The sequence below is a fragment of the Eptatretus burgeri genome, chromosome 1 (assembly GCF_056783735.1).
Source record: "Eptatretus burgeri isolate ZD-2024b chromosome 1, Ebu_testis_v1, whole genome shotgun sequence".
NCBI lineage: Eukaryota > Metazoa > Chordata > Myxini > Myxiniformes > Myxinidae > Eptatretus > Eptatretus burgeri.
The window spans coordinates 21,961,958-21,980,458 of record NC_140961.1 but is presented as its reverse complement, the minus strand read 5'-3'; the positions used below and the strand labels follow the sequence as shown (position 1 = coordinate 21,980,458).

At 45.1% G+C, this 18,501-nt stretch overlaps 1 protein-coding gene across 1 annotated transcript in view; it reads left to right on the top strand.

Annotated features, from left to right (window-relative positions):
* The window catches only part of LOC147033997 (uncharacterized), a 5,819-nt gene extending 2,636 nt beyond the window's left edge, over nt 1–3,183 (top strand). The window contains exon 3 of the mRNA XM_085874659.1: nt 1–3,183. This exon is cut by the window's left edge and continues 858 nt beyond it. Within this exon, the coding sequence (XP_085730785.1) occupies nt 1–1,598 (1,598 nt within the window). The 3' untranslated portion in view covers nt 1,599–3,183.
* Nucleotides 3,184–18,501: the final 15,318 nt, after the last annotated feature.

The window sequence follows — 18,501 nt, the reverse complement described above, 5'->3', positions numbered from 1 at the left end:
TCGCAATGCAGCTTCACAACATATCACCCAGTGCATACAAAATGATTCGTCGATCCAGCTTAATCATTCTACCATCAACAAAAAAGGTAACACAGATGCTTGCTAGTTGTCAACAGGACTCCAACCTCAAAGCCTTGTTCGACCAGCTTAAACCACAGCAGCGTTTGGTCAATTTAATGTTTGACGAGGTAAAGCTGGTCGAGACATTGCGATTTTCTGAAGGGCATGTTGTAGGATATGCTCAAAATGCAGCAGCAGGTGGTGAACACGAAATGCTTGCTTCACATGCTATGGTTGTTGAAGTTGCCTGCCATTTCGGTGGTCCACGCTATATTCTACGCATTTTGCCCTGCAAAAATCTAACTGCCGATCAGCTGAAGGAACTCCTTATCGAAGCTGCATCAGCTGTAGTTGGTGCTGGCGGTACTGTGATTTATTTGATGTGTGACAATTGCAATACCAACCGCAGTGTTTATTCAAAACTTGGAGGACCAGGAAGTTGCCAAGTGCTGTCAATTCAAGAGCAATCTATGTTCATAGTGTACGACTACATGCACATCTTCAAAAATGTTCGCAACAACTGGATTACTGTTGATGGCAAGACACTCTCATTTGTCGTCGATGGTAATGAGTACAAAGCTTACTGGAGTGATATTCAGAAGGTTTATGAGATTGACCGGGCTACTCCTATTCGCTTAACCAAGCTGACGCACACCGCTCTTTTCCCAAAGCCCCTTCAACGCCAGAGCGTACCATTGGTATGCCAAGTATTCAATGACAAGACTGTCACTGCTTTAAAGACCTTCAAGGATTCACTGGGCATCAGCGAAGGCACACTCATCCTCACCCAGATAATGAGTGAGTGGTTCAAGATGATGAACTTGAAAGACCGTTTCTCAGCTATCCATCTGCGTGACGAATCTAGACAGCCTTGGACAGCAGACTGTACAAGTTTCACTGGGCTGGAGCAGGCCTGCCAAATTATATCTACCTGCGCATGGCAAGGAGGTGGTGGTCGTAAGCTGAAGCTAACTCAGAAAACTGCTGAAGCCTTCACTGTGTTCACACGTAATAATGTGGATGCTGCCAAATTGCTTCTGGCAGAGAGAGACTTTGACTACGTTCTTCCTGCTATATTTGCATATGAAGCCTTGGAAAAGTTTTTCGGCCAAGCCAGGCAAAGAAGCAGTGGAAACTTCTACATTGACGTAGTTGACATTATGGCTGCAGCTAAAATTGTACATTTGCAAACACTCATTAAGCATGACATTATGCCCGAATCTAGTTCTCGTGTGATTGATTGTGACAAGAACTGTACAACTTCCATAAATCCAGATGAGCAAAGTGAACTCATTGACGAGATTACTCCTCAAGACACTCAGGATCTCTTGGGGTCTGACGATGGCCTTAAGCATAAAGTAGTTTATTTGGCCGGACACCTTGTTCATAAATATGGTGATAACACTAGTATGGACGAGATCATTGATGACGAAGATGGTAACGAGGTGTCATCTGAGTTTCTAGATAATTTGAATAGAGGTGGATTGAGTGTGCCGACTATGTCAACCGTCTTTTTTGTACATAATGCCTATAATTAGTATGACAAGACTAAAATACGTTGCCAATTTCATTTTGCTGAGCTGTTATCCTCTGTAGATGCACCTTTAGCTCGTAGTAATGCTGCATGTACTACTTTTGCGAACATTCTATTGAAAGCTCATGTCCTCAATGTAAGTGACAAAGAAAAAGCTTTGGGATGCCTCAAGAGGCAAGAAAAGCTCTCCAACTAGTGGTAGACATAGACATAGTTGTAATAGGCATAGTGTTGTGACATGCATATAATGCTTATGTAATACGATATATGACAATAAATATCAAAGTTTGGCAGCTCTACACACTTGCATCTTATTACAATCAGCCATCTCTGACCGTTTATGAGTTAGACACAAAAACGGGCAAGAAATACCAAAATTCAGTAATTTGACCTTGAAATATGACCTTTTGACCTTGAAGATGACCTCAGGTGGTGTTGAAAATGACACTATTGAACTCGCCGTCCTCAAAAACCCCTATATGGATCCTGAGATCGTGTCTCTTGCCCTTCTCGATGTCATTTTAGCCCCGGACTCAAGTTAATCCTTCAGACTCAAGTTACAAACCCCGAGCATGGGAGGTTCCAGTCCTTCTCTATAAGACTCTATGGTTCCAACACTGCTTTTAAACAGACAGAGGGTTTATAACAAATCAACAAAAGTTTGGACACCTGTAGGAATTGTTTGCATCAACTTTTGAGGCTTAATTTACTTCCATTGCTGTAGAACAGCAGCAGTTGCTAACCCATTACTTGTTCCCTGAAAAGGGCCTTTTTAACAACTCTGAAATTTACATTATTTTTCAGTTTTTGGTGACCTAAACTTTTTTTTTAACCTCTGGCAGTTTACCGCTTAGCTTTGTACCATTTCAGGTTATTCACTGGACTTGACCTGCTTAAATTTCAGGAAAACTGGAAAAATGGGAGTGTTCTAAAACTTATGACCGGTTGTGCACTAAAAGCCCTTCCACTGAAGGAAATTGAAGAACTCATATTATTCAGCATTATTGTTTTTATCCAATAGTTGTTATATTTATCTATATTCAATTTTACATCCTTGACATATTTCTCAGCATCTTTTACAAATGCAGAGAATGATTGAAACTTGTCTTTTGTGTCTTCATACATTGTATTTATCAAGTGAATAAAGTTGGTGGGTAAAATGGTTTTAAGTACAAATTCACATATAAACTAAACGGAATTTTCATCAAGAAAATTTTATTTTCAGCAAAGTTTTGTTGTATAAATATGGTGAATACAACGTACTGCGATGTTTGTAATCATGAATATAAATGTTATAAAAAAACACCTTCAAACCAACAAACACACATTCAATCTTTTCAGACAAATATCTCCATTTAAACAAGAAACAAAACATTGTGATGTCTGTTCTGAGGATGTCTTAAAAGAGAGTTATAAAAAACACCTTCAATCACAAAAACACCAAAATAACATTGAGAGAAACTTGAAGAGAAATAAGAAGAAAATTGGATTAGAGGGAGATGTCATTGAGGCAAAACCATTTGAAATAACAACTCTTCAAAGATGTTTTAAAGATCGGATAGAGGTTAAACTTATAAGATTTAATATTCGTGTAAGATTTAATATTTAATATTAGTGCCTCCCACCTTTCTTGGCTTCACGCTGTCGAAACCAGGGCATTTAAGATCATCGGCATCTCCCGCAATGAAGCTGAGTCTTTGGGCCTCTCACTCAATCACCGCAGGTTGGTCGGTGGTCTTTCTGTCTTCTACCGACTCCTCTCCAGCCTTGCCCCCCCTGCTCTCTCTCTGCGATTTGTCCCCACCACATTTCCACAGGGCGCTCAAGGTCCGCCAACAACCCCCTTCTGGTAAAACTACCAAAATCACGAATCACTGCTCATCTTCACTCTTTCATTCCTCTTTTTTCTCGCCTTTGGAATAAACTTCCTCACTCTATTCTTTCCCATTCTTCCCTCCAGGCTTTCAAAACAGCTGTTCACCACCACCTCTTATCTTCCCCCATCCAAATCCTCGATCTTTTCTACCCCCGATAATCCACCCAAGCCCACTTCCTTCATTTCTCCTACTTTCCTTCCTGAAAGTCCCTGAAATGTCCATCTTCTCTTCGCCATGTTCCCCGTCCCATCCCCATCCCTCTCCCTTCCACAGTCCACCTAATGTGTCTGTTCCCCACTGTTTTGTCCCTTCCACTCCCGCCCCTCTTGTCTCATGCCTCCTTGCTGTGAGTTGTGTGTTAGCTCTCATACGAGCCTCGACCAAGGTATACAAAAAAAAAAAAAAAAAGATGCATTTGGGAAGCGATTCATATCTCAAAGGATTCAATTATCAAGGTTGTTAGTAGAATGTTAAAAAAGCATAAATCACTCAAAATATATCTTCGAGCCTCCTTTACCTTCTCAAGAAAAGATAATGTTATTGAAGAAAAATATATGAGAACGAATCCACCACACCTTATTACATCAACTGATAGCTTCCTGAAATCTCCTATTTTTGAAGAGCTTATTATATTTGAATTAGAAGAACAACAACAAGGTTGTGGGTTCAACATTGGGAATGTTTCAAATATCGATCTTCATATTCATAAATCCACTCCACTCAAGGCTTCCGATTATATTGATTTACCCAAGGATATAAAGAATAAAAAGGCAATAATTAATATTAAAAATACTGACAATAAATGCTTTCTCTGGAGTATCTTAGCACATCTTTATCTACAGGAAAGGGACTGTGAAAGAGTTTCAAAGATTCAGAAATATGAGAATAAATTAGAAACTGGGGATCGAGGCATCTCCAGAGGAGAACCCATGAGCTTGAAAGATACAACAAAGTTTGAGAATATGAATAACCTACCAATAAATGTTTATGGTTTAACTGATGAAAACAAACTCAAAATTCTAAGAGTTAGTAATACTATATCCAATAATAATTGGTCAAATGACCGGCATGTGGATCTCCTTTATTTCACTAATAAAGAAACCGCTCATTATGATTACATCAAAAACTTTTCTAGATTGTTAAGTAGTCAAGTTTATAAATCAAAGCATAAATCATAATCTTGTAAGAGATGTCTAAATATCTTTCGATCTCAACAAAGACTTGATAAACATTTAAAGTATTGTTATAATCATAAAGCAGCAGTTGTTGAGATGCCAGGACCAGGAGAGAAAGTTGTATTCAATGAAACAAATAAATGTATAAAACACCCATTTGTCATAGATGCTGATTTTGAAAGCATTTTGGGAAAGACTGATGATATTAAAAAATATCAAAAGCATATCTCTTGTGGGTTTTGTTATTGCATTAAATCATCTGTAGGAAGTAAATATGATTAGTTGGAGTTATATAGAGGACCTGATGCTGCTGATGAATTTGTTCAAAGGATTGAGGATGATTGTATTAAGCTAACTAAAATTATGTCAAGAACAAATAAACCCCTTCACTTATCTCCAAATGAAGAGAAATAATTCAAAGAAGCAAGAATTTGTAATATATGCTCAGAAGTTTTGGGAAAAACTGATAAAAGGGTTAGAGATAATTGCCATATAACAGAGAAATATAGAGGAGCACCTCATAATAATTGTAAACTTAATTATAGAATCCCAACATTCATACCTGTATTTCTCCATAATAATTGTCATTATGATATGCATCTCTTTATAAAAGAACGAAGTGTGACTCCTGGAAAGATAATAGCAATTCCTAATACAGATCAAAATTGCATCTCATTCACAAAACAGATTTATACTCGTGAAATGGGTGTAAATACAAATATTAGATTTCTTGACTCATAAGTTTCTGACAAGCTCTCTAAGTTCTTTGGTTTCAAACATCTATTTTCCTATACTTTCTAGTCAATTTAGGACTGAAACCGACTTGGGTAGACATTTCTCTTCTTTCTAAAAAGGGCATTTACCCATATGATTATATGGATTCCTTTGAAAGATTAAAAGAAACAAGACTTCCTCCTCAACAGCGTTGTTATAACAAATTGGGAAGATGGTATTGTTGCGGTCTTCGCGCCCGCCGGCGTGCTGACGGCCACGTAACTCGAATCGCGGCACGTCGCCCACCGGACGGACAATCCAGTCGTGACCCTCTCGGACTAACGCCGGGAACCAGTCACGGGTGGACCTTTCGGTCCCACCGCGATCGAGCCAATCAGCCCCCGCGTGGGATAGGGTTGCTCGCCAAATTCGAACTACCTAAGTACCCACGCGGAGGGTAGACCGGGCGATCGCACCTCGCCGCAGGTCGACTTCGGACACGGGCCACTTAAGCGACCCGTTCCGTACTATCAGAATAACCGAGCGGTGTTATCGTCGACCTCGACGGTTCGATTAATTATCGGGCGTATTCAGCCCACTACCAACCCTTTACGTGAAGCAAGATGGGGATTCAAAGAAAGAAATGACGAAGCGAAGCGGGAAACAGTTCAACAATAAAGCACATTTATTCTCGGCACACGGGAAGCACACAAATACAATTCCACCAAATGCACACAAAAAAAAAAGAAAACACTTCCATTTACACAAAAAGCAAACATAAAAGTGAAAACACAGTGCAGAGCTAATACCGACTACCGAGCACACGGCAACACTTATACAATTCTACTTCACAGACGGCGCCGACAACACATACCCAAAACCAAGGAAAAGAAATCCCCCAAGAATGGGGCAGGCCTGAGGCCGAGACCGGGTCGGGCCTACCCGTCTGGTGATGAGACGCGGAGCGGCGATGGCGCCTCTCTCCGCGGGCCTCGTGGACAGTGCCTGGCAGGGGGGTGGGAACGGGGCCCCCTTGGTCGCACTATCTCAGCGCGGGGGGGGAAACAGGAGGGGGTTGCTGATGCTCGGGGTATAGAGGATCTTTATTATGTGCGACGAGCGTCTCCACCTCGGCCAGGTCGCGCTGTCGGCCTCCCTCGGGTGCAGCTTCCTGCACGACGCGAGCACCCCCTCGTCTGGTGTCGCCGCCTTTCCACAGCTCCGTCCCCTCCGTTCCGACTCCAACGCACACGACGAGCAGCTCCACCGCCCGCGAAGTCTTGACCCTCTGCTTCCGACTCACCTCTTCTTGACTCTCCGACCGACGAACACCGTCCTTTTATCCCCCCCGTAACTTCGCCTTTGACCCCCTCCCTTTGACCTTTCACCTCGCTCCCCATTGGCCCGAGAAAAAGTGGGCGTGAAGGCTTTTTGATCCACAAATTTGCATATATCGATCGTTCTGGAGGCGGGGCCAAATCGCCCCTCGCTCACCGATTGGACGGCAAAAAGTGGGCGTGTGTCGTTTTTGATCCGTTTTTGAAGCAGAAAATCCGTGGTTTTGTACACGCTGTTCGACGCGCGTTCTGCATGAGTCCAACACCGGTACCCACAGCGGGGCAAGAACGGTGGCGATGCTACGGTTGTGAGGTGTGCGTGAAGGTCGTGGCGGTTGTGGTGAAGCGGTGGTTGTGGTCGGTGGTTGATGTTGTGGTTGTGATCATGGCGGTTGGTCCAAAATAAAGATAGTAAAGAAAAACGGCTATCCTGAAGAGTCGCAGCTCGCATAAATGACATGTATTCCCACTAGACAACGGGTTTGGGCCTAACTACACATGCACTTACCGAGATACCTCACCTAAGGGACCTGAATGGTGGTTTGCGAATCTGGTAACCACAACACTACCCCCTTCCCTTTTACAGACTCGTCCCGAGTCGTCAAATTTTCGTGTGCCATCATGTGTAGTTTTCCCCTAGTACATTTTACCTACGGATCCCTGAGTGCGACATTCATGGTATTCGTGTCCCCAAAATAAATAACCTGAGGGCTGCGTAACTACCTAAACAAACTCACTCACACGGACGACTTAAATAAAATTGCCGGCGCTAGACAGACATGCCGGGGGGCGCACTCATATTTACAGTACATCTTAACCTTAACACAAATTTTTACACTAAACCATGGCCCAGGATCATTGAACTCTGCAAAAAGAAAGCAGTTAACAGGGAGCCAGGCTGCCCACATGCAGTCTCTGGCTCAAACAATGCAGGTGACAGGGAACGTGGCTGGCTGCTCACACGCAGTCCAAGGCCTTCCCTTTTGAACTGAACGCACTGAACCACAACGGTGCATGGGCCGCACAAACGTAGTCTCCGTGCCAGCTCAAGTGGCACACGCAATGAGCACAACGAATGAATGGATGAATGGATGGACGCAAAACACGGTGCACGGGCTGCCACTGCAGGCCCGTGTTGTAGCTGCCAACAGGGCAGTTCTTGCAGCTTGCAAACTGTTGCCTTGATCCTGGCGCACATGGAAATGAACAGGGGGGGCAAAGCAAAAATTGAACGGGGCTGGTGAACGTGGGCAGTGGGCATGGCATGGCAAAGGTGGCAGGCAAACACAGCCCGCAGAAGAAGGCCGCTGCAGGCAAACACAGCCCGCAGATGAACTGGCCGGCACAGGCCTTGCAGCACACAGCTGCCGATGAAGTTGGCCGGCCTCCGCCGTTCAGTGGAGGTTGGTGGAGGGAGTGCGGTGGTGCTGGCCACTTGGAAGGCGGGCTCGGACCTACCTACCTGTCTCCCTCCCAACCTATCGCCTTTGCCTGTCACTGTACATACCCACTCCCTTAATTTGTGAAAAACCAATTTAGCCCCCTTAATTTTTTTTATTTTTTTTTTATTTTTACTTCCCCACTATAAATCGTCCCCTAACCCCCTTTATCGTCCTTGTTCGGCTAACCTATTCTGACACCTAGCCTACTCCCAACCCCTACGTTCCCTTGCCGGAGGGGAACAAGGGAGAGCTAACGTCCTGTGTCGAGGCCCAACGAAGCCTCAGAATGGCCTCCCCAGAGTACAGCGATCTATAAGCCAAGTGGGTCCAGCGGCCCACAACGAGGAAGCGAGGGGATGGATGGTGCGGAGGGTACATCTCCTAATCTACCCTATCCATTTAACTGTTAAACTACCCCGGGGCTTTCAACAAGCGCCTCTCGCTTAAACTATTGGTTCTAACAACCCAGATTCCCGTCGCCTGTGTTGGTGTCCTCACAATTTCGGGCCTCGCCCCCCAATTTTCTCTCCGTGCCCTCACACGGTCTCCTGGCTGGGACACGTGGCTCACTTTGGCAGGCACGACCCTCTGCCGATTCTCCCGCTATGGCACCCCCGGGCACTACACTGCCTCCAAGCCTACCAGCTCCCTAACACCGGGGAGTGCCCCCCATGGCACCTCCCCTGAAACGCACACGTGGCAGGACGGCCTCCCGGGCCCCTTTCCGAGGGTCACCCGTGCCCACAACACTGCCCACGCGGCTAATGGCGCCCCGGGCCCCCACACCAAGCAGGCGCACCCGTGCCCACTACTCTATCCCGGCCCCCCATGGGCCCATGGCCTACCGCGGCCGACTAGCCTGGTGCCCGGGGTACCCACTCAGCGATACTCACCTTTCGCAGCCACGCTCCCAAGCTCGTCAACAGGGCTCCTGCACCCCTCCAAATGGGTTTCGAGCCTACACTCCCACCAACAACAAAACGACCTCCATTTTTCAATTTGTCTAACCCAGCTAACTCACTCTACACTGACCCCGGGGTCCCTTGGGCGGGAGTCACTCCTCCCCCCAATCACTCATCGCACCATGCATTCCCCATTCACTCCACACACACAGACCCGCTGGCCTCACTCACTCAACATGTACTCACCTCACAACTCTTCAACACACACACCGCTGAACTCTGCCATCCTTCTAACTACATCCCCTAACTAACTCGTGCTCCCACGTCGTCCCTTAAACTACAGCACGTTCCTTTTAACCTACGTAGCTAAACTACGTCCCCTCTACACATTCACAAGTCTGTCACTGTCTCCTAATCTCTTTAATCAATTTCCCCACCTAAATCTGGCTACAATCCCTCTAACTAATCCATTCCACGGACTCCATGAGGACTTACCCCTGCCCCATGAAGTCGGTCTAACTAAGCTAACCCTTCCCCCTAACTAGTTTCCATCCTGTGCCCAGGTAAGGGGGTCTTTCACCCCTTGCCCAGGAATCCTGTACACCCGAAAGTGAGGCTTGCTTTTTTTCTTTTTTTTTTTTTCCCATGCGCAGCACCTGCGCGGCAACTCAGAGCTCGCGCACTTTACACCTGCCCGTGACGTCATGCAGCTGCACGTGTTCCTCGTCCCTCCTTGGACGGTACCATCCGGCAGAGATACCCCTCCTGCCGGATTCCAACCACACGTGCAGCCATGGCGTCACCGTGCGCATGAAAAGAAAAAAAAAAAAACAAGCCCCACGTCTCGAGGGGTTCCCCACGCGAACACATGTGCTTTGCCCGTTGGAGCTTAACACACACGATCGCGTGGAGAACCCGTCCGGTCCAAATCCATTTACCTGCCTAAACTTTGTCCGTCCGCGGGATCGGCAAATCCACCGCGTGCGTTTCCGGACCGGGACTTCACTCTCGCAAGCGAGCACGTGGTGGTCTCGTGCGTTGCACAGCACGAACCGCGTGCTCACTGCTGGGTGAACCCGGCACGGTCCTCGAAACAACTACAGCCGCTACTCGGCTTTCTTTCTTCTCATGTCGCTGTCTCCGTCTCCATTCCACACACGCACACCTGCGTGTTACGACGCACACAGTCCACACCATTAAACTCACCCCGGGAGACGCGGCTGCGTGCTCCCGCATGCCAACCGACATCTCCCTCACATACCGCTCTCTCACACACACGGTCTCCCTTGCACACAGCGACCTTGCACACGGCCGTTCACTCACGCACGGTGCCTCACCACTCACACAAACCATACTACTCACACGTGGTGCTCTATTCACTCGCGCGGGGGCACTCACCCGCGGTGCCTCACCCACACACGCGAGGGCACTCAACCGCTGTGCCTCATCCACACACCGTGCCTCACTCATACACGCGGGGGCACTCACCCGCGGTTCCTCACTCATACTGGCCGTTTCACTCACACACACGGCCTCTTCCACACACGGTTCCTCATCCACACACGGTGCCTCATCCAAACACGGCGTGCTGGGAAGCACGCACTCCAGCACCATCGCCACCACACCACTCACACACGGGGTCGCTTCCACACACGGGGACGCACTCACGCCTTGCACCACACACACAGGGACAACTACACTGGGGATTCGTGTCCCCACAAGGGTCTCCGGGGCCTCTATACCCCCCAAGCTCTCCGTGCACCCGTCCACAGCACCCGTCCTCTCAACCTCGCAAAGCACGACCGAACTCACCTGGTCGTGACTCGCCTCAAGGGGGAATACTCCCTCCCCTCGTTCCTGGAGGAGGCCATCCAGCTGCTCGCACCGGGTCTCCACCCAGTCCGCCAGCTCACCCCCATTGTCCTCCACTACCTCCGTGTGTGTGTGCGCGTCACTTACCCCGTCTTCATCGTGCAGTCTCTCCTCTATTTTTTCTGTCTCCCGTGTCTCTATACATTTTCTCTCCTGGTTCCTTATTTCTGTCTCTTCCTGGTTCCTTTTCCTTTCCCATCTGAGCCGTTCTTTCTCTCTGAGCCCCATTAGCTGTTCGTTCTCCCTCCGTTTTAGTTGTTCAATTTCACACTCATAGAGTTGTTGTTTTCTTTCCCACTGTTCCTCCTGCTCTTTGTTTTCCAATCTCATCGTTTCTTTCAATTGGCTCATTTCCTTCCTGTGTTTCATTCGCTGTTCTCTCACGACTCTTCCTCGTTTCCTCTCCTGTCCTTCCTTCTCCAGTTTCATGGTTTGCTTCATTTGGTTAATCTCCTTTTTGTGTTTCATTTGCTGCTGTCTCATTACTCTTCCTCGTTTCCTCTCCTGTCCTTCCTTCTCCAGTTTCATGGTTTTCTTCATTTGGTTAATCTCCTGTTTGTGTTTCATTCGCTGTTCTTTGTCCATCTCGTACTCCAGCCTCAGCTTTTCTTTCAATTGGTCAACCTCAGATTCATGTTCTTTTGTTTTCTATTCCATTGTTCCTCTCGTTCTTCCCTCTCCAATCTCGTTGTGTCCTTCAATCTCCTGATTTCTCCTTCCTGCTTCATTCCTTGCTCCTTTACTTTCTCCTCGTATTCAAACCTATTTTTTTCCTTTTGTCGTTCAGTTTCAAATTCATACTCTTTCAGTTTTCTATTCCACTGTCTTTCTTGTTCCTCCTTCTGCAATCTCGTCATTTCTTTCAACTGACTGATTTCTTTCTCCTCTCATTCGTTCTTCCTTCATTACTCTTTCTTGTTCCTCATTCTTTAGTCTGGCCTTCGCTTCCAGCTGTTCGATCTGTACAGTGTGGTTTCTTAAAGTTTCATTTTCCGTTCTCTTCCTTTCCTCTTTTAACACTCTCAGTTCGTTTTGTAGTTCCCTCTCTTTGTTTTGGTGTTTCTGTAACTCAGAAACTTTCTTTTCCAATTCCTTTCTCATCTCCGCACACTCAGACTTTGCTTTGGCTTCTAACTGTTCTTCCGGCTTGCGCTTGTGGTTTTCTACCCGTCTTCCCAGTTCCTCTGTCTCCGTTTTTCCCTCCAGTCCCAGCTTATCAACTCTCTTCGTCATGTCTTGAAGTCTTTTCTCACACTCCACCGTTTCGACCTTCAATCCCTCCTCTGTCTCCTCCTGGCTTTCTTTTAATTGGTTTTTCGCTTCGAGTGCGTTTCCATCCATTTTTTATTTTCTATTTGTTGCGTATTTCTCTTCATTTCGTTGTTCCCTTCTTTCATTCCGTCAATTATGCTCTGCACGAGTTCCATAACGTGCTGTATTGTCACCTGCCCTGGCCACTCCCACTGACTACATTTAGCGGTGGGGTTATAATAAAAAAACCGACCAGATGAACGGCATCGATGCCTTTCCCAACCTTCTGGTACGGGTTTCTCTTGCACGGTGATCTCGTCCTGAGCCATGGATTCTACATTACTATTACACATACCTAATCCACCGGCACCCGCTCGCCTTGAGACGCCATCTTGCTTCTCGTGAAGGGTTAATTTCGCTCGCTCGTAATTTGGAGGGAATCGAGTCGCTTCTCTCACCCCTGGACCGATTCCCGTGAATTTGGCCGGAGACAGGAGAGCCCCGTTTTCCTGTTCTCCGATACCAGTGCCGCGAGGAGGGCGATGAATTTGTATCCCACTCCTGACACCAGTGTTGCGGATTCGCGCCCGCCGGCGTGCTGACGGCCACGTAACTCGAATCGCGGCACGTCGCCCACCGGACGGACAATCCAGTCGTGACCCTCTCGGACTAACGCCGGGAACCAGTCACGGGTGGACCTTTCGGTCCCACCGCGATCGAGCCAATCAGCCCCCGCGTGGGATAGGGTTGCTCGCCAAATTCGAACTACCTAAGTACCCACGCGGAGGGTAGACCGGGCGATCGCACCTCGCCGCAGGTCGACTTCGGACACGGGCCACTTAAGCGACCCGTTCCGTACTATCAGAATAACCGAGCGGTGTTATCGTCGACCTCGACGGTTCGATTAATTATCGGGCGTATTCAGCCCACTACCAACCCTTTACGTGAAGCAAGATGGGGATTCAAAGAAAGAAATGACGAAGCGAAGCGGGAAACAGTTCAACAATAAAGCACATTTATTCTCGGCACACAAATACAATTCCACCAAATGCACACAAAAAAAAAAGAAAACACACTTCCATTTACACAAAAAGCAAACATAAAAGTGAAAACACAGTGCAGAGCTAATACCGACTACCGAGCACACGGCAACACTTATACAATTCTACTTCACAGACGGCGCCGACAACACATACCCAAAACCAAGGAAAAGAAATCCCCCAAGAATGGGGCAGGCCTGAGGCCGAGACCGGGTCGGGCCTACCCGTCTGGTGATGAGACGCGGAGCGGCGATGGCGCCTCTCTCCGCGGGCCTCGTGGACAGTGCCTGGCAGGGGGTGGGAACGGGGCCCCCTTGGTCCCACTATCTCAGCGCGGGGAAAACAGGAGGGGGTTGCTGATGCTCGGGGTATAGAGGATCTTTATTATGTGCGACGAGCGTCTCCACCTCGGCCAGGTCGCGCTGTCGGCCTCCCTCGGGTGCAGCTTCCTGCACGACGCGAGCACCCCCTCGTCTGGTGTCGCCGCCTTTCCACAGCTCCGTCCCCTCCGTTCCGACTCCAACGCACACGACGAGCAGCTCCACCGCCCGCGAAGTCTTGACCCTCTGCTTCCGACTCTCCTCTTCTTGACTCTCCGACCCCGTCCTTTTATCCCCCCGTAACTTCGCCTTTGACCCCCTCCCTTTGACCTTTCACCTCGCTCCCCATTGGCCCGAGGAAAAGTGGGCGTGAAGGCTTTTTGATCCACAAATTTGCATATATCGATCGCCCTGGGGGCGGGGCCCAAATCGCCCCCCGCCCACCGATTGGACGGCAAAAAGTGGGCGTGTCGTTTTGGATCCGTTTTTGAAGCAGAAAATCCGTGGTTTTGTACACGCTGTTCGACGCGCGTTCTGCATGAGTCCAACACCGGTACCCACAGCGGGGCAAGAACGGTGGCGATGCTACGGTTGTGAGGTGTGCGTGAAGGTCGTGGCGGTTGTGGTGAAGCGGTGGTTGTGGTCGGTGGTTGATGTTGTGGTTGTGATCATGGCGGTTGGTCCAAAATAAAGATAGTAAAAGAAAAACGGCTATCCTGAAGAGTCGCAGCTCGCATAAATGACATGTATTCCCACTAGACAACGGGTTTGGGCCTAACTACACATGCACTTACCGAGATACCTCACCTAAGGGACCTGAATGGTGGTTTGCGAATCTGGTAACCACAACAGTATATTATGGGTGAAGAATATGAAAGAGCAATACAAGTTTGGAAAGAGTTTGAGATAAAGAATATGGGTGAATATCATGACCTTTATTTAATAACTGATGTTTTATTACTCACTGATGTTTCATTACTCGCTGATGTGTTTGAGAAATTTAGAGAAGTTTGTTATAATAAGGATTCCTATGGACTTGATCCTGTCCATTATTATACATCTCCTGGACTAGCCTGGAGTGCGATGTAAAAATGACGAAACAACCCCTTGATCTTCTAAGTGATGTAGTTTTGCTCGAGATGATTGAGAAGGCGAAAAGAGGAGGAATTTCACAAGTTTGTTCAAAGAGATATGCTAAGGCAAATCATAAATATCTTTCAGACTTCTCACTTGATAAGCCCACATCTTACTTGATGTACTTTGATGCCAATAACTTGTATGGTTGGGCAATGTCTGAATCTCAACCCTATGGTAATTTCAAATGGGTGAAAGAATACGAGTTCAAATCCATCTTAGATGATATAATCTCCACAAGTCAAGAAGATTTAGATAAATGGGATTACGGGTATTGTTTTGAAGTAGATTTAAACTATCCTGGAAAACTTCATAACAAACATAAAGACCTTCCTTTTCGAGCTGAAAAAGAGATCCCCAATCAAGAGCTATTCGTTGGTTATCAACAACATTTCTTTAGTTCTTCAAATGAGTTTAAATATATTCCGACAACTAAATTACTAACATTGTTTGATAAAGAGAAGTATGTTTTACATCAAAGAAATCTAAAGCAATTTACAGAAGCAGGACTACAAGTTATGCCTGGTGTTGGCTTAATGGTTAGGGTGGTGGGCTTAGGAACCGAGTATCCTGAGTTCAAATCCCACTCGGCTGTTGAATTAATACCAGGTGGGGTTGACTCTGCCTGTCATCCTTCCGAGGTCGGCAAAATGAGTGCCAGCATGCTGGTATCCTGTGTCGGAGTGGCGACCCGTCCAGGATTGTGCCCAATAGCCAAGGAGACTGCTTCGGCAGCACCAACGCTCTGCACAGAGTATGGTCCCAGTGGATGGATGGACTACAAGTTAAAAAGGTAGATGGGGTACTAAAGTTTAGTCAATGTCATTGGTTAGGTCAATATATTGATTTTCATACGAGGATGAGAACAAAGGCAAATAATGATTTTGAGAAGGCCTTTTATAAGTTGATGAATAATTCTGTATTTGGTAAAACAATGGAAAATATAAGGAATAGACAAAATGTAAGACTTGCTGCAACTTGGGAGCAGGCGGATAAGTTGATAAATAAACCAAGCTTTAAAAGAGCAGAAATATTTACAGATAATTTTTGTGCTGTTAATTGAATAAAGAGAGTATAGAGATGGATAAACCGATTTATGTGGGAATGTCTGTTTTAGATCCTTCAAAGTATTTAATGTATGATTACTTTTTTTAATAATCTAAAGAAAAGATATGGTGAGAATATTGTATTGCTATATATGGAAATGGATAGCTTCATACTAGAGATAACTACAGATGATGTTTGTAAGGATATGAAAGAAGATGAAGATATTTATGATACAAGTAATTATGATCCTAATAACCCACTCTTTTCAAATAAGAATAAAAAGGTTGTTGGAAAATTTAAAGATGAATTAGGTGAAAAGATACGAAGTGAATTTTTAGGTGTTCGATCAAAGGCATATACTTATAAATACTTCACGAGAGGTTTAAATAAATTCAAATGTGAAAAGAAACTTAAAGGTCTAAAACAGAGTGTATTAAAAGAGACCATGAACTTTCAACATTACCTTGAATGTATATGGAAGAGAAAGGATGTTTATTGAGAGATGAATCTTATTCGAAATTATAAACATGAAATATTCTCAGAGATTGTTAGTAAGAAAGCTCTAACAGCATTTGATGATAAAAGATATATCATGAGTTATGGAATAAATACATCACCTTATGGGTTTAAAGGATAAGTATAAATAAAAAATGGGGTTGGGGGTTTTAACGGGCTTCTGCTGCATTATTTTAAATTGATGAATAAATTAAGTTATTCCTGAAAATAAAACATACTCTTGTTATGGTGACTCAATTTGATTGAATAAATGATCATATGAAAGAGGGTGAAGCTCAGCCCCCGGCAGGGGGGTGGGGGGAAGAGTAGTGTCAATGAGGAGCGCTATGACGAAGTAATGTGTACCAATTTGAAAAGGAGAAATATGAGTGAGTGTAGGCGATGGAATATTGCGACTTTGAGAAATAGTACACATTACTGCAGCAAAGCCTCCGATTTGACACGACTCGTGTGTGTGTGTGTGTGTGTATGTGTGTGTGTGTGTGTGTGTGTGTGTGTGTGTATATATATATATATATATATATATATATATATATATATATATATATATATATATATATATATATATATATATATATATATATATATATATATATATATATATACCGTTTCGACAGTGCTGATAGCTGATAGAAAGTCCACACCCCCTTTCAAATTTTTCACCTTTTGTTGCCCTGTAGCTTGGAATTAAATTGCATTACAGCAGACTTTTTATACTTTCATTTCCACATCGTAACCCCCAACTTCCAAGTGAAAAACAAATTCTATAAATATCAGAAAATTAACTAACAAGCTCAAATGAGCTAAGATCCTAGTCCTCTTAATGATGACGTCATAAAAACGAATATGACGTCATTGTGATGTCTTAGGTTTGCGATAAATTATCTGTGCTAATGCCTGGCTTGATCCCCGCAAACAAAATTCAAACAGCTTGCCTAGTTTCGGAGATAATGGTATAGGCGATTTCCATTAGCGGCGATATTATGATGTCAACTTTTTTTTCTCGGAAGAATTTCCAAAATCGGAGATGGTTACTGTCTGCACATGGGCTTTCTGCATATACGTGGCAAGTTTCACGAAGATCCGATGAAAACTGGGTTGTGAAACAAAAAATGTCAAAAAATAGGAATGATGTCATAAAAATTGATATGACGTCATAGTGATGCATCATATGTGCGGTAATTCATCTCTGCTAATGCCCTGTTCGATTCCTGCAAACAGAATTCAAAAAGCTTGCCTAGTTTCGGAGATAATTTTTTAGGCGATTTCCATTAGCGGAGATATTTTGACGTCATAACTTTTTTTCTAGGAGGAATTTTCAAAATTAGAGATGGTTACTGTCTGCCCAGGGTATTTTTACACATATATGCCAAGTTTCAGGAAGTTTCAATGAAAACTGCAGGCTGTGAAACCAAAAAGTCCACAAGAAGAAGATGAAGAACAACAACGTGAGTAAGACTTAGAGATCCTCCACGAGGATCAAACAATACAAAACTAGAATATCTTGGTTTGATAAGTGTCCACCCCCACTGAGTTACTACTTGGTAGAAGCACCTTTGACAGCAATTACAGCTGTGAGTTTGTTGGGGTAGGTCTATTCCATCTTTAGACACCTTGATTGGGCAATATTTGCCCATTCTTCTGTACAAAACTGTTCAAGTTCACTCAAGTCGCGTGTTGAGCATTGATGGACAGCCACAGCCAGCATTGATGGACAGCATTGATGGGCAGACAATCTTCAAGTCATGCCACAGATTTTCGATTGGATTTAAGTCAGGGCTATGACTGGGCCACTCAAGGACATTTATCATTATGTTCCTTAGCCACTCCATTGTAGCTTTGGCTGTGTGCTTCAGGTTATAGTCATGCTGAAAATTGAATTTCCATCCCAATTTCAGCTTTCTTGCAGAGGACAGCAGGTTTTCCTCCAAGATTTTCCTGTATTTTGCTCCATACATTTTTCCCTTCTATCCTGCCAAGTGCCCCAGTCCCTGCTGATGAGAAACATCCCCATAACATTATGTTGCCACCACCATGCTTCTGTGGAAACTGAATTATTAAAATCAAATTTATAATCATGTAAAATGCAAATGAACTTAGTTAAGTTCATTTTTTAGAAACAATTTAATAAACATACATGCTGAGAAAGCTAAGTATACATGCTGAGAAGGCTAGTAAGAAGCAGAATACACACATGATCATTACTTTAGTCAGAAACAACCTTGTAAAACCTTTTCTGTCTGGTGACCATCTTAGTAAGCAGGGCAAAAGCAATGACTC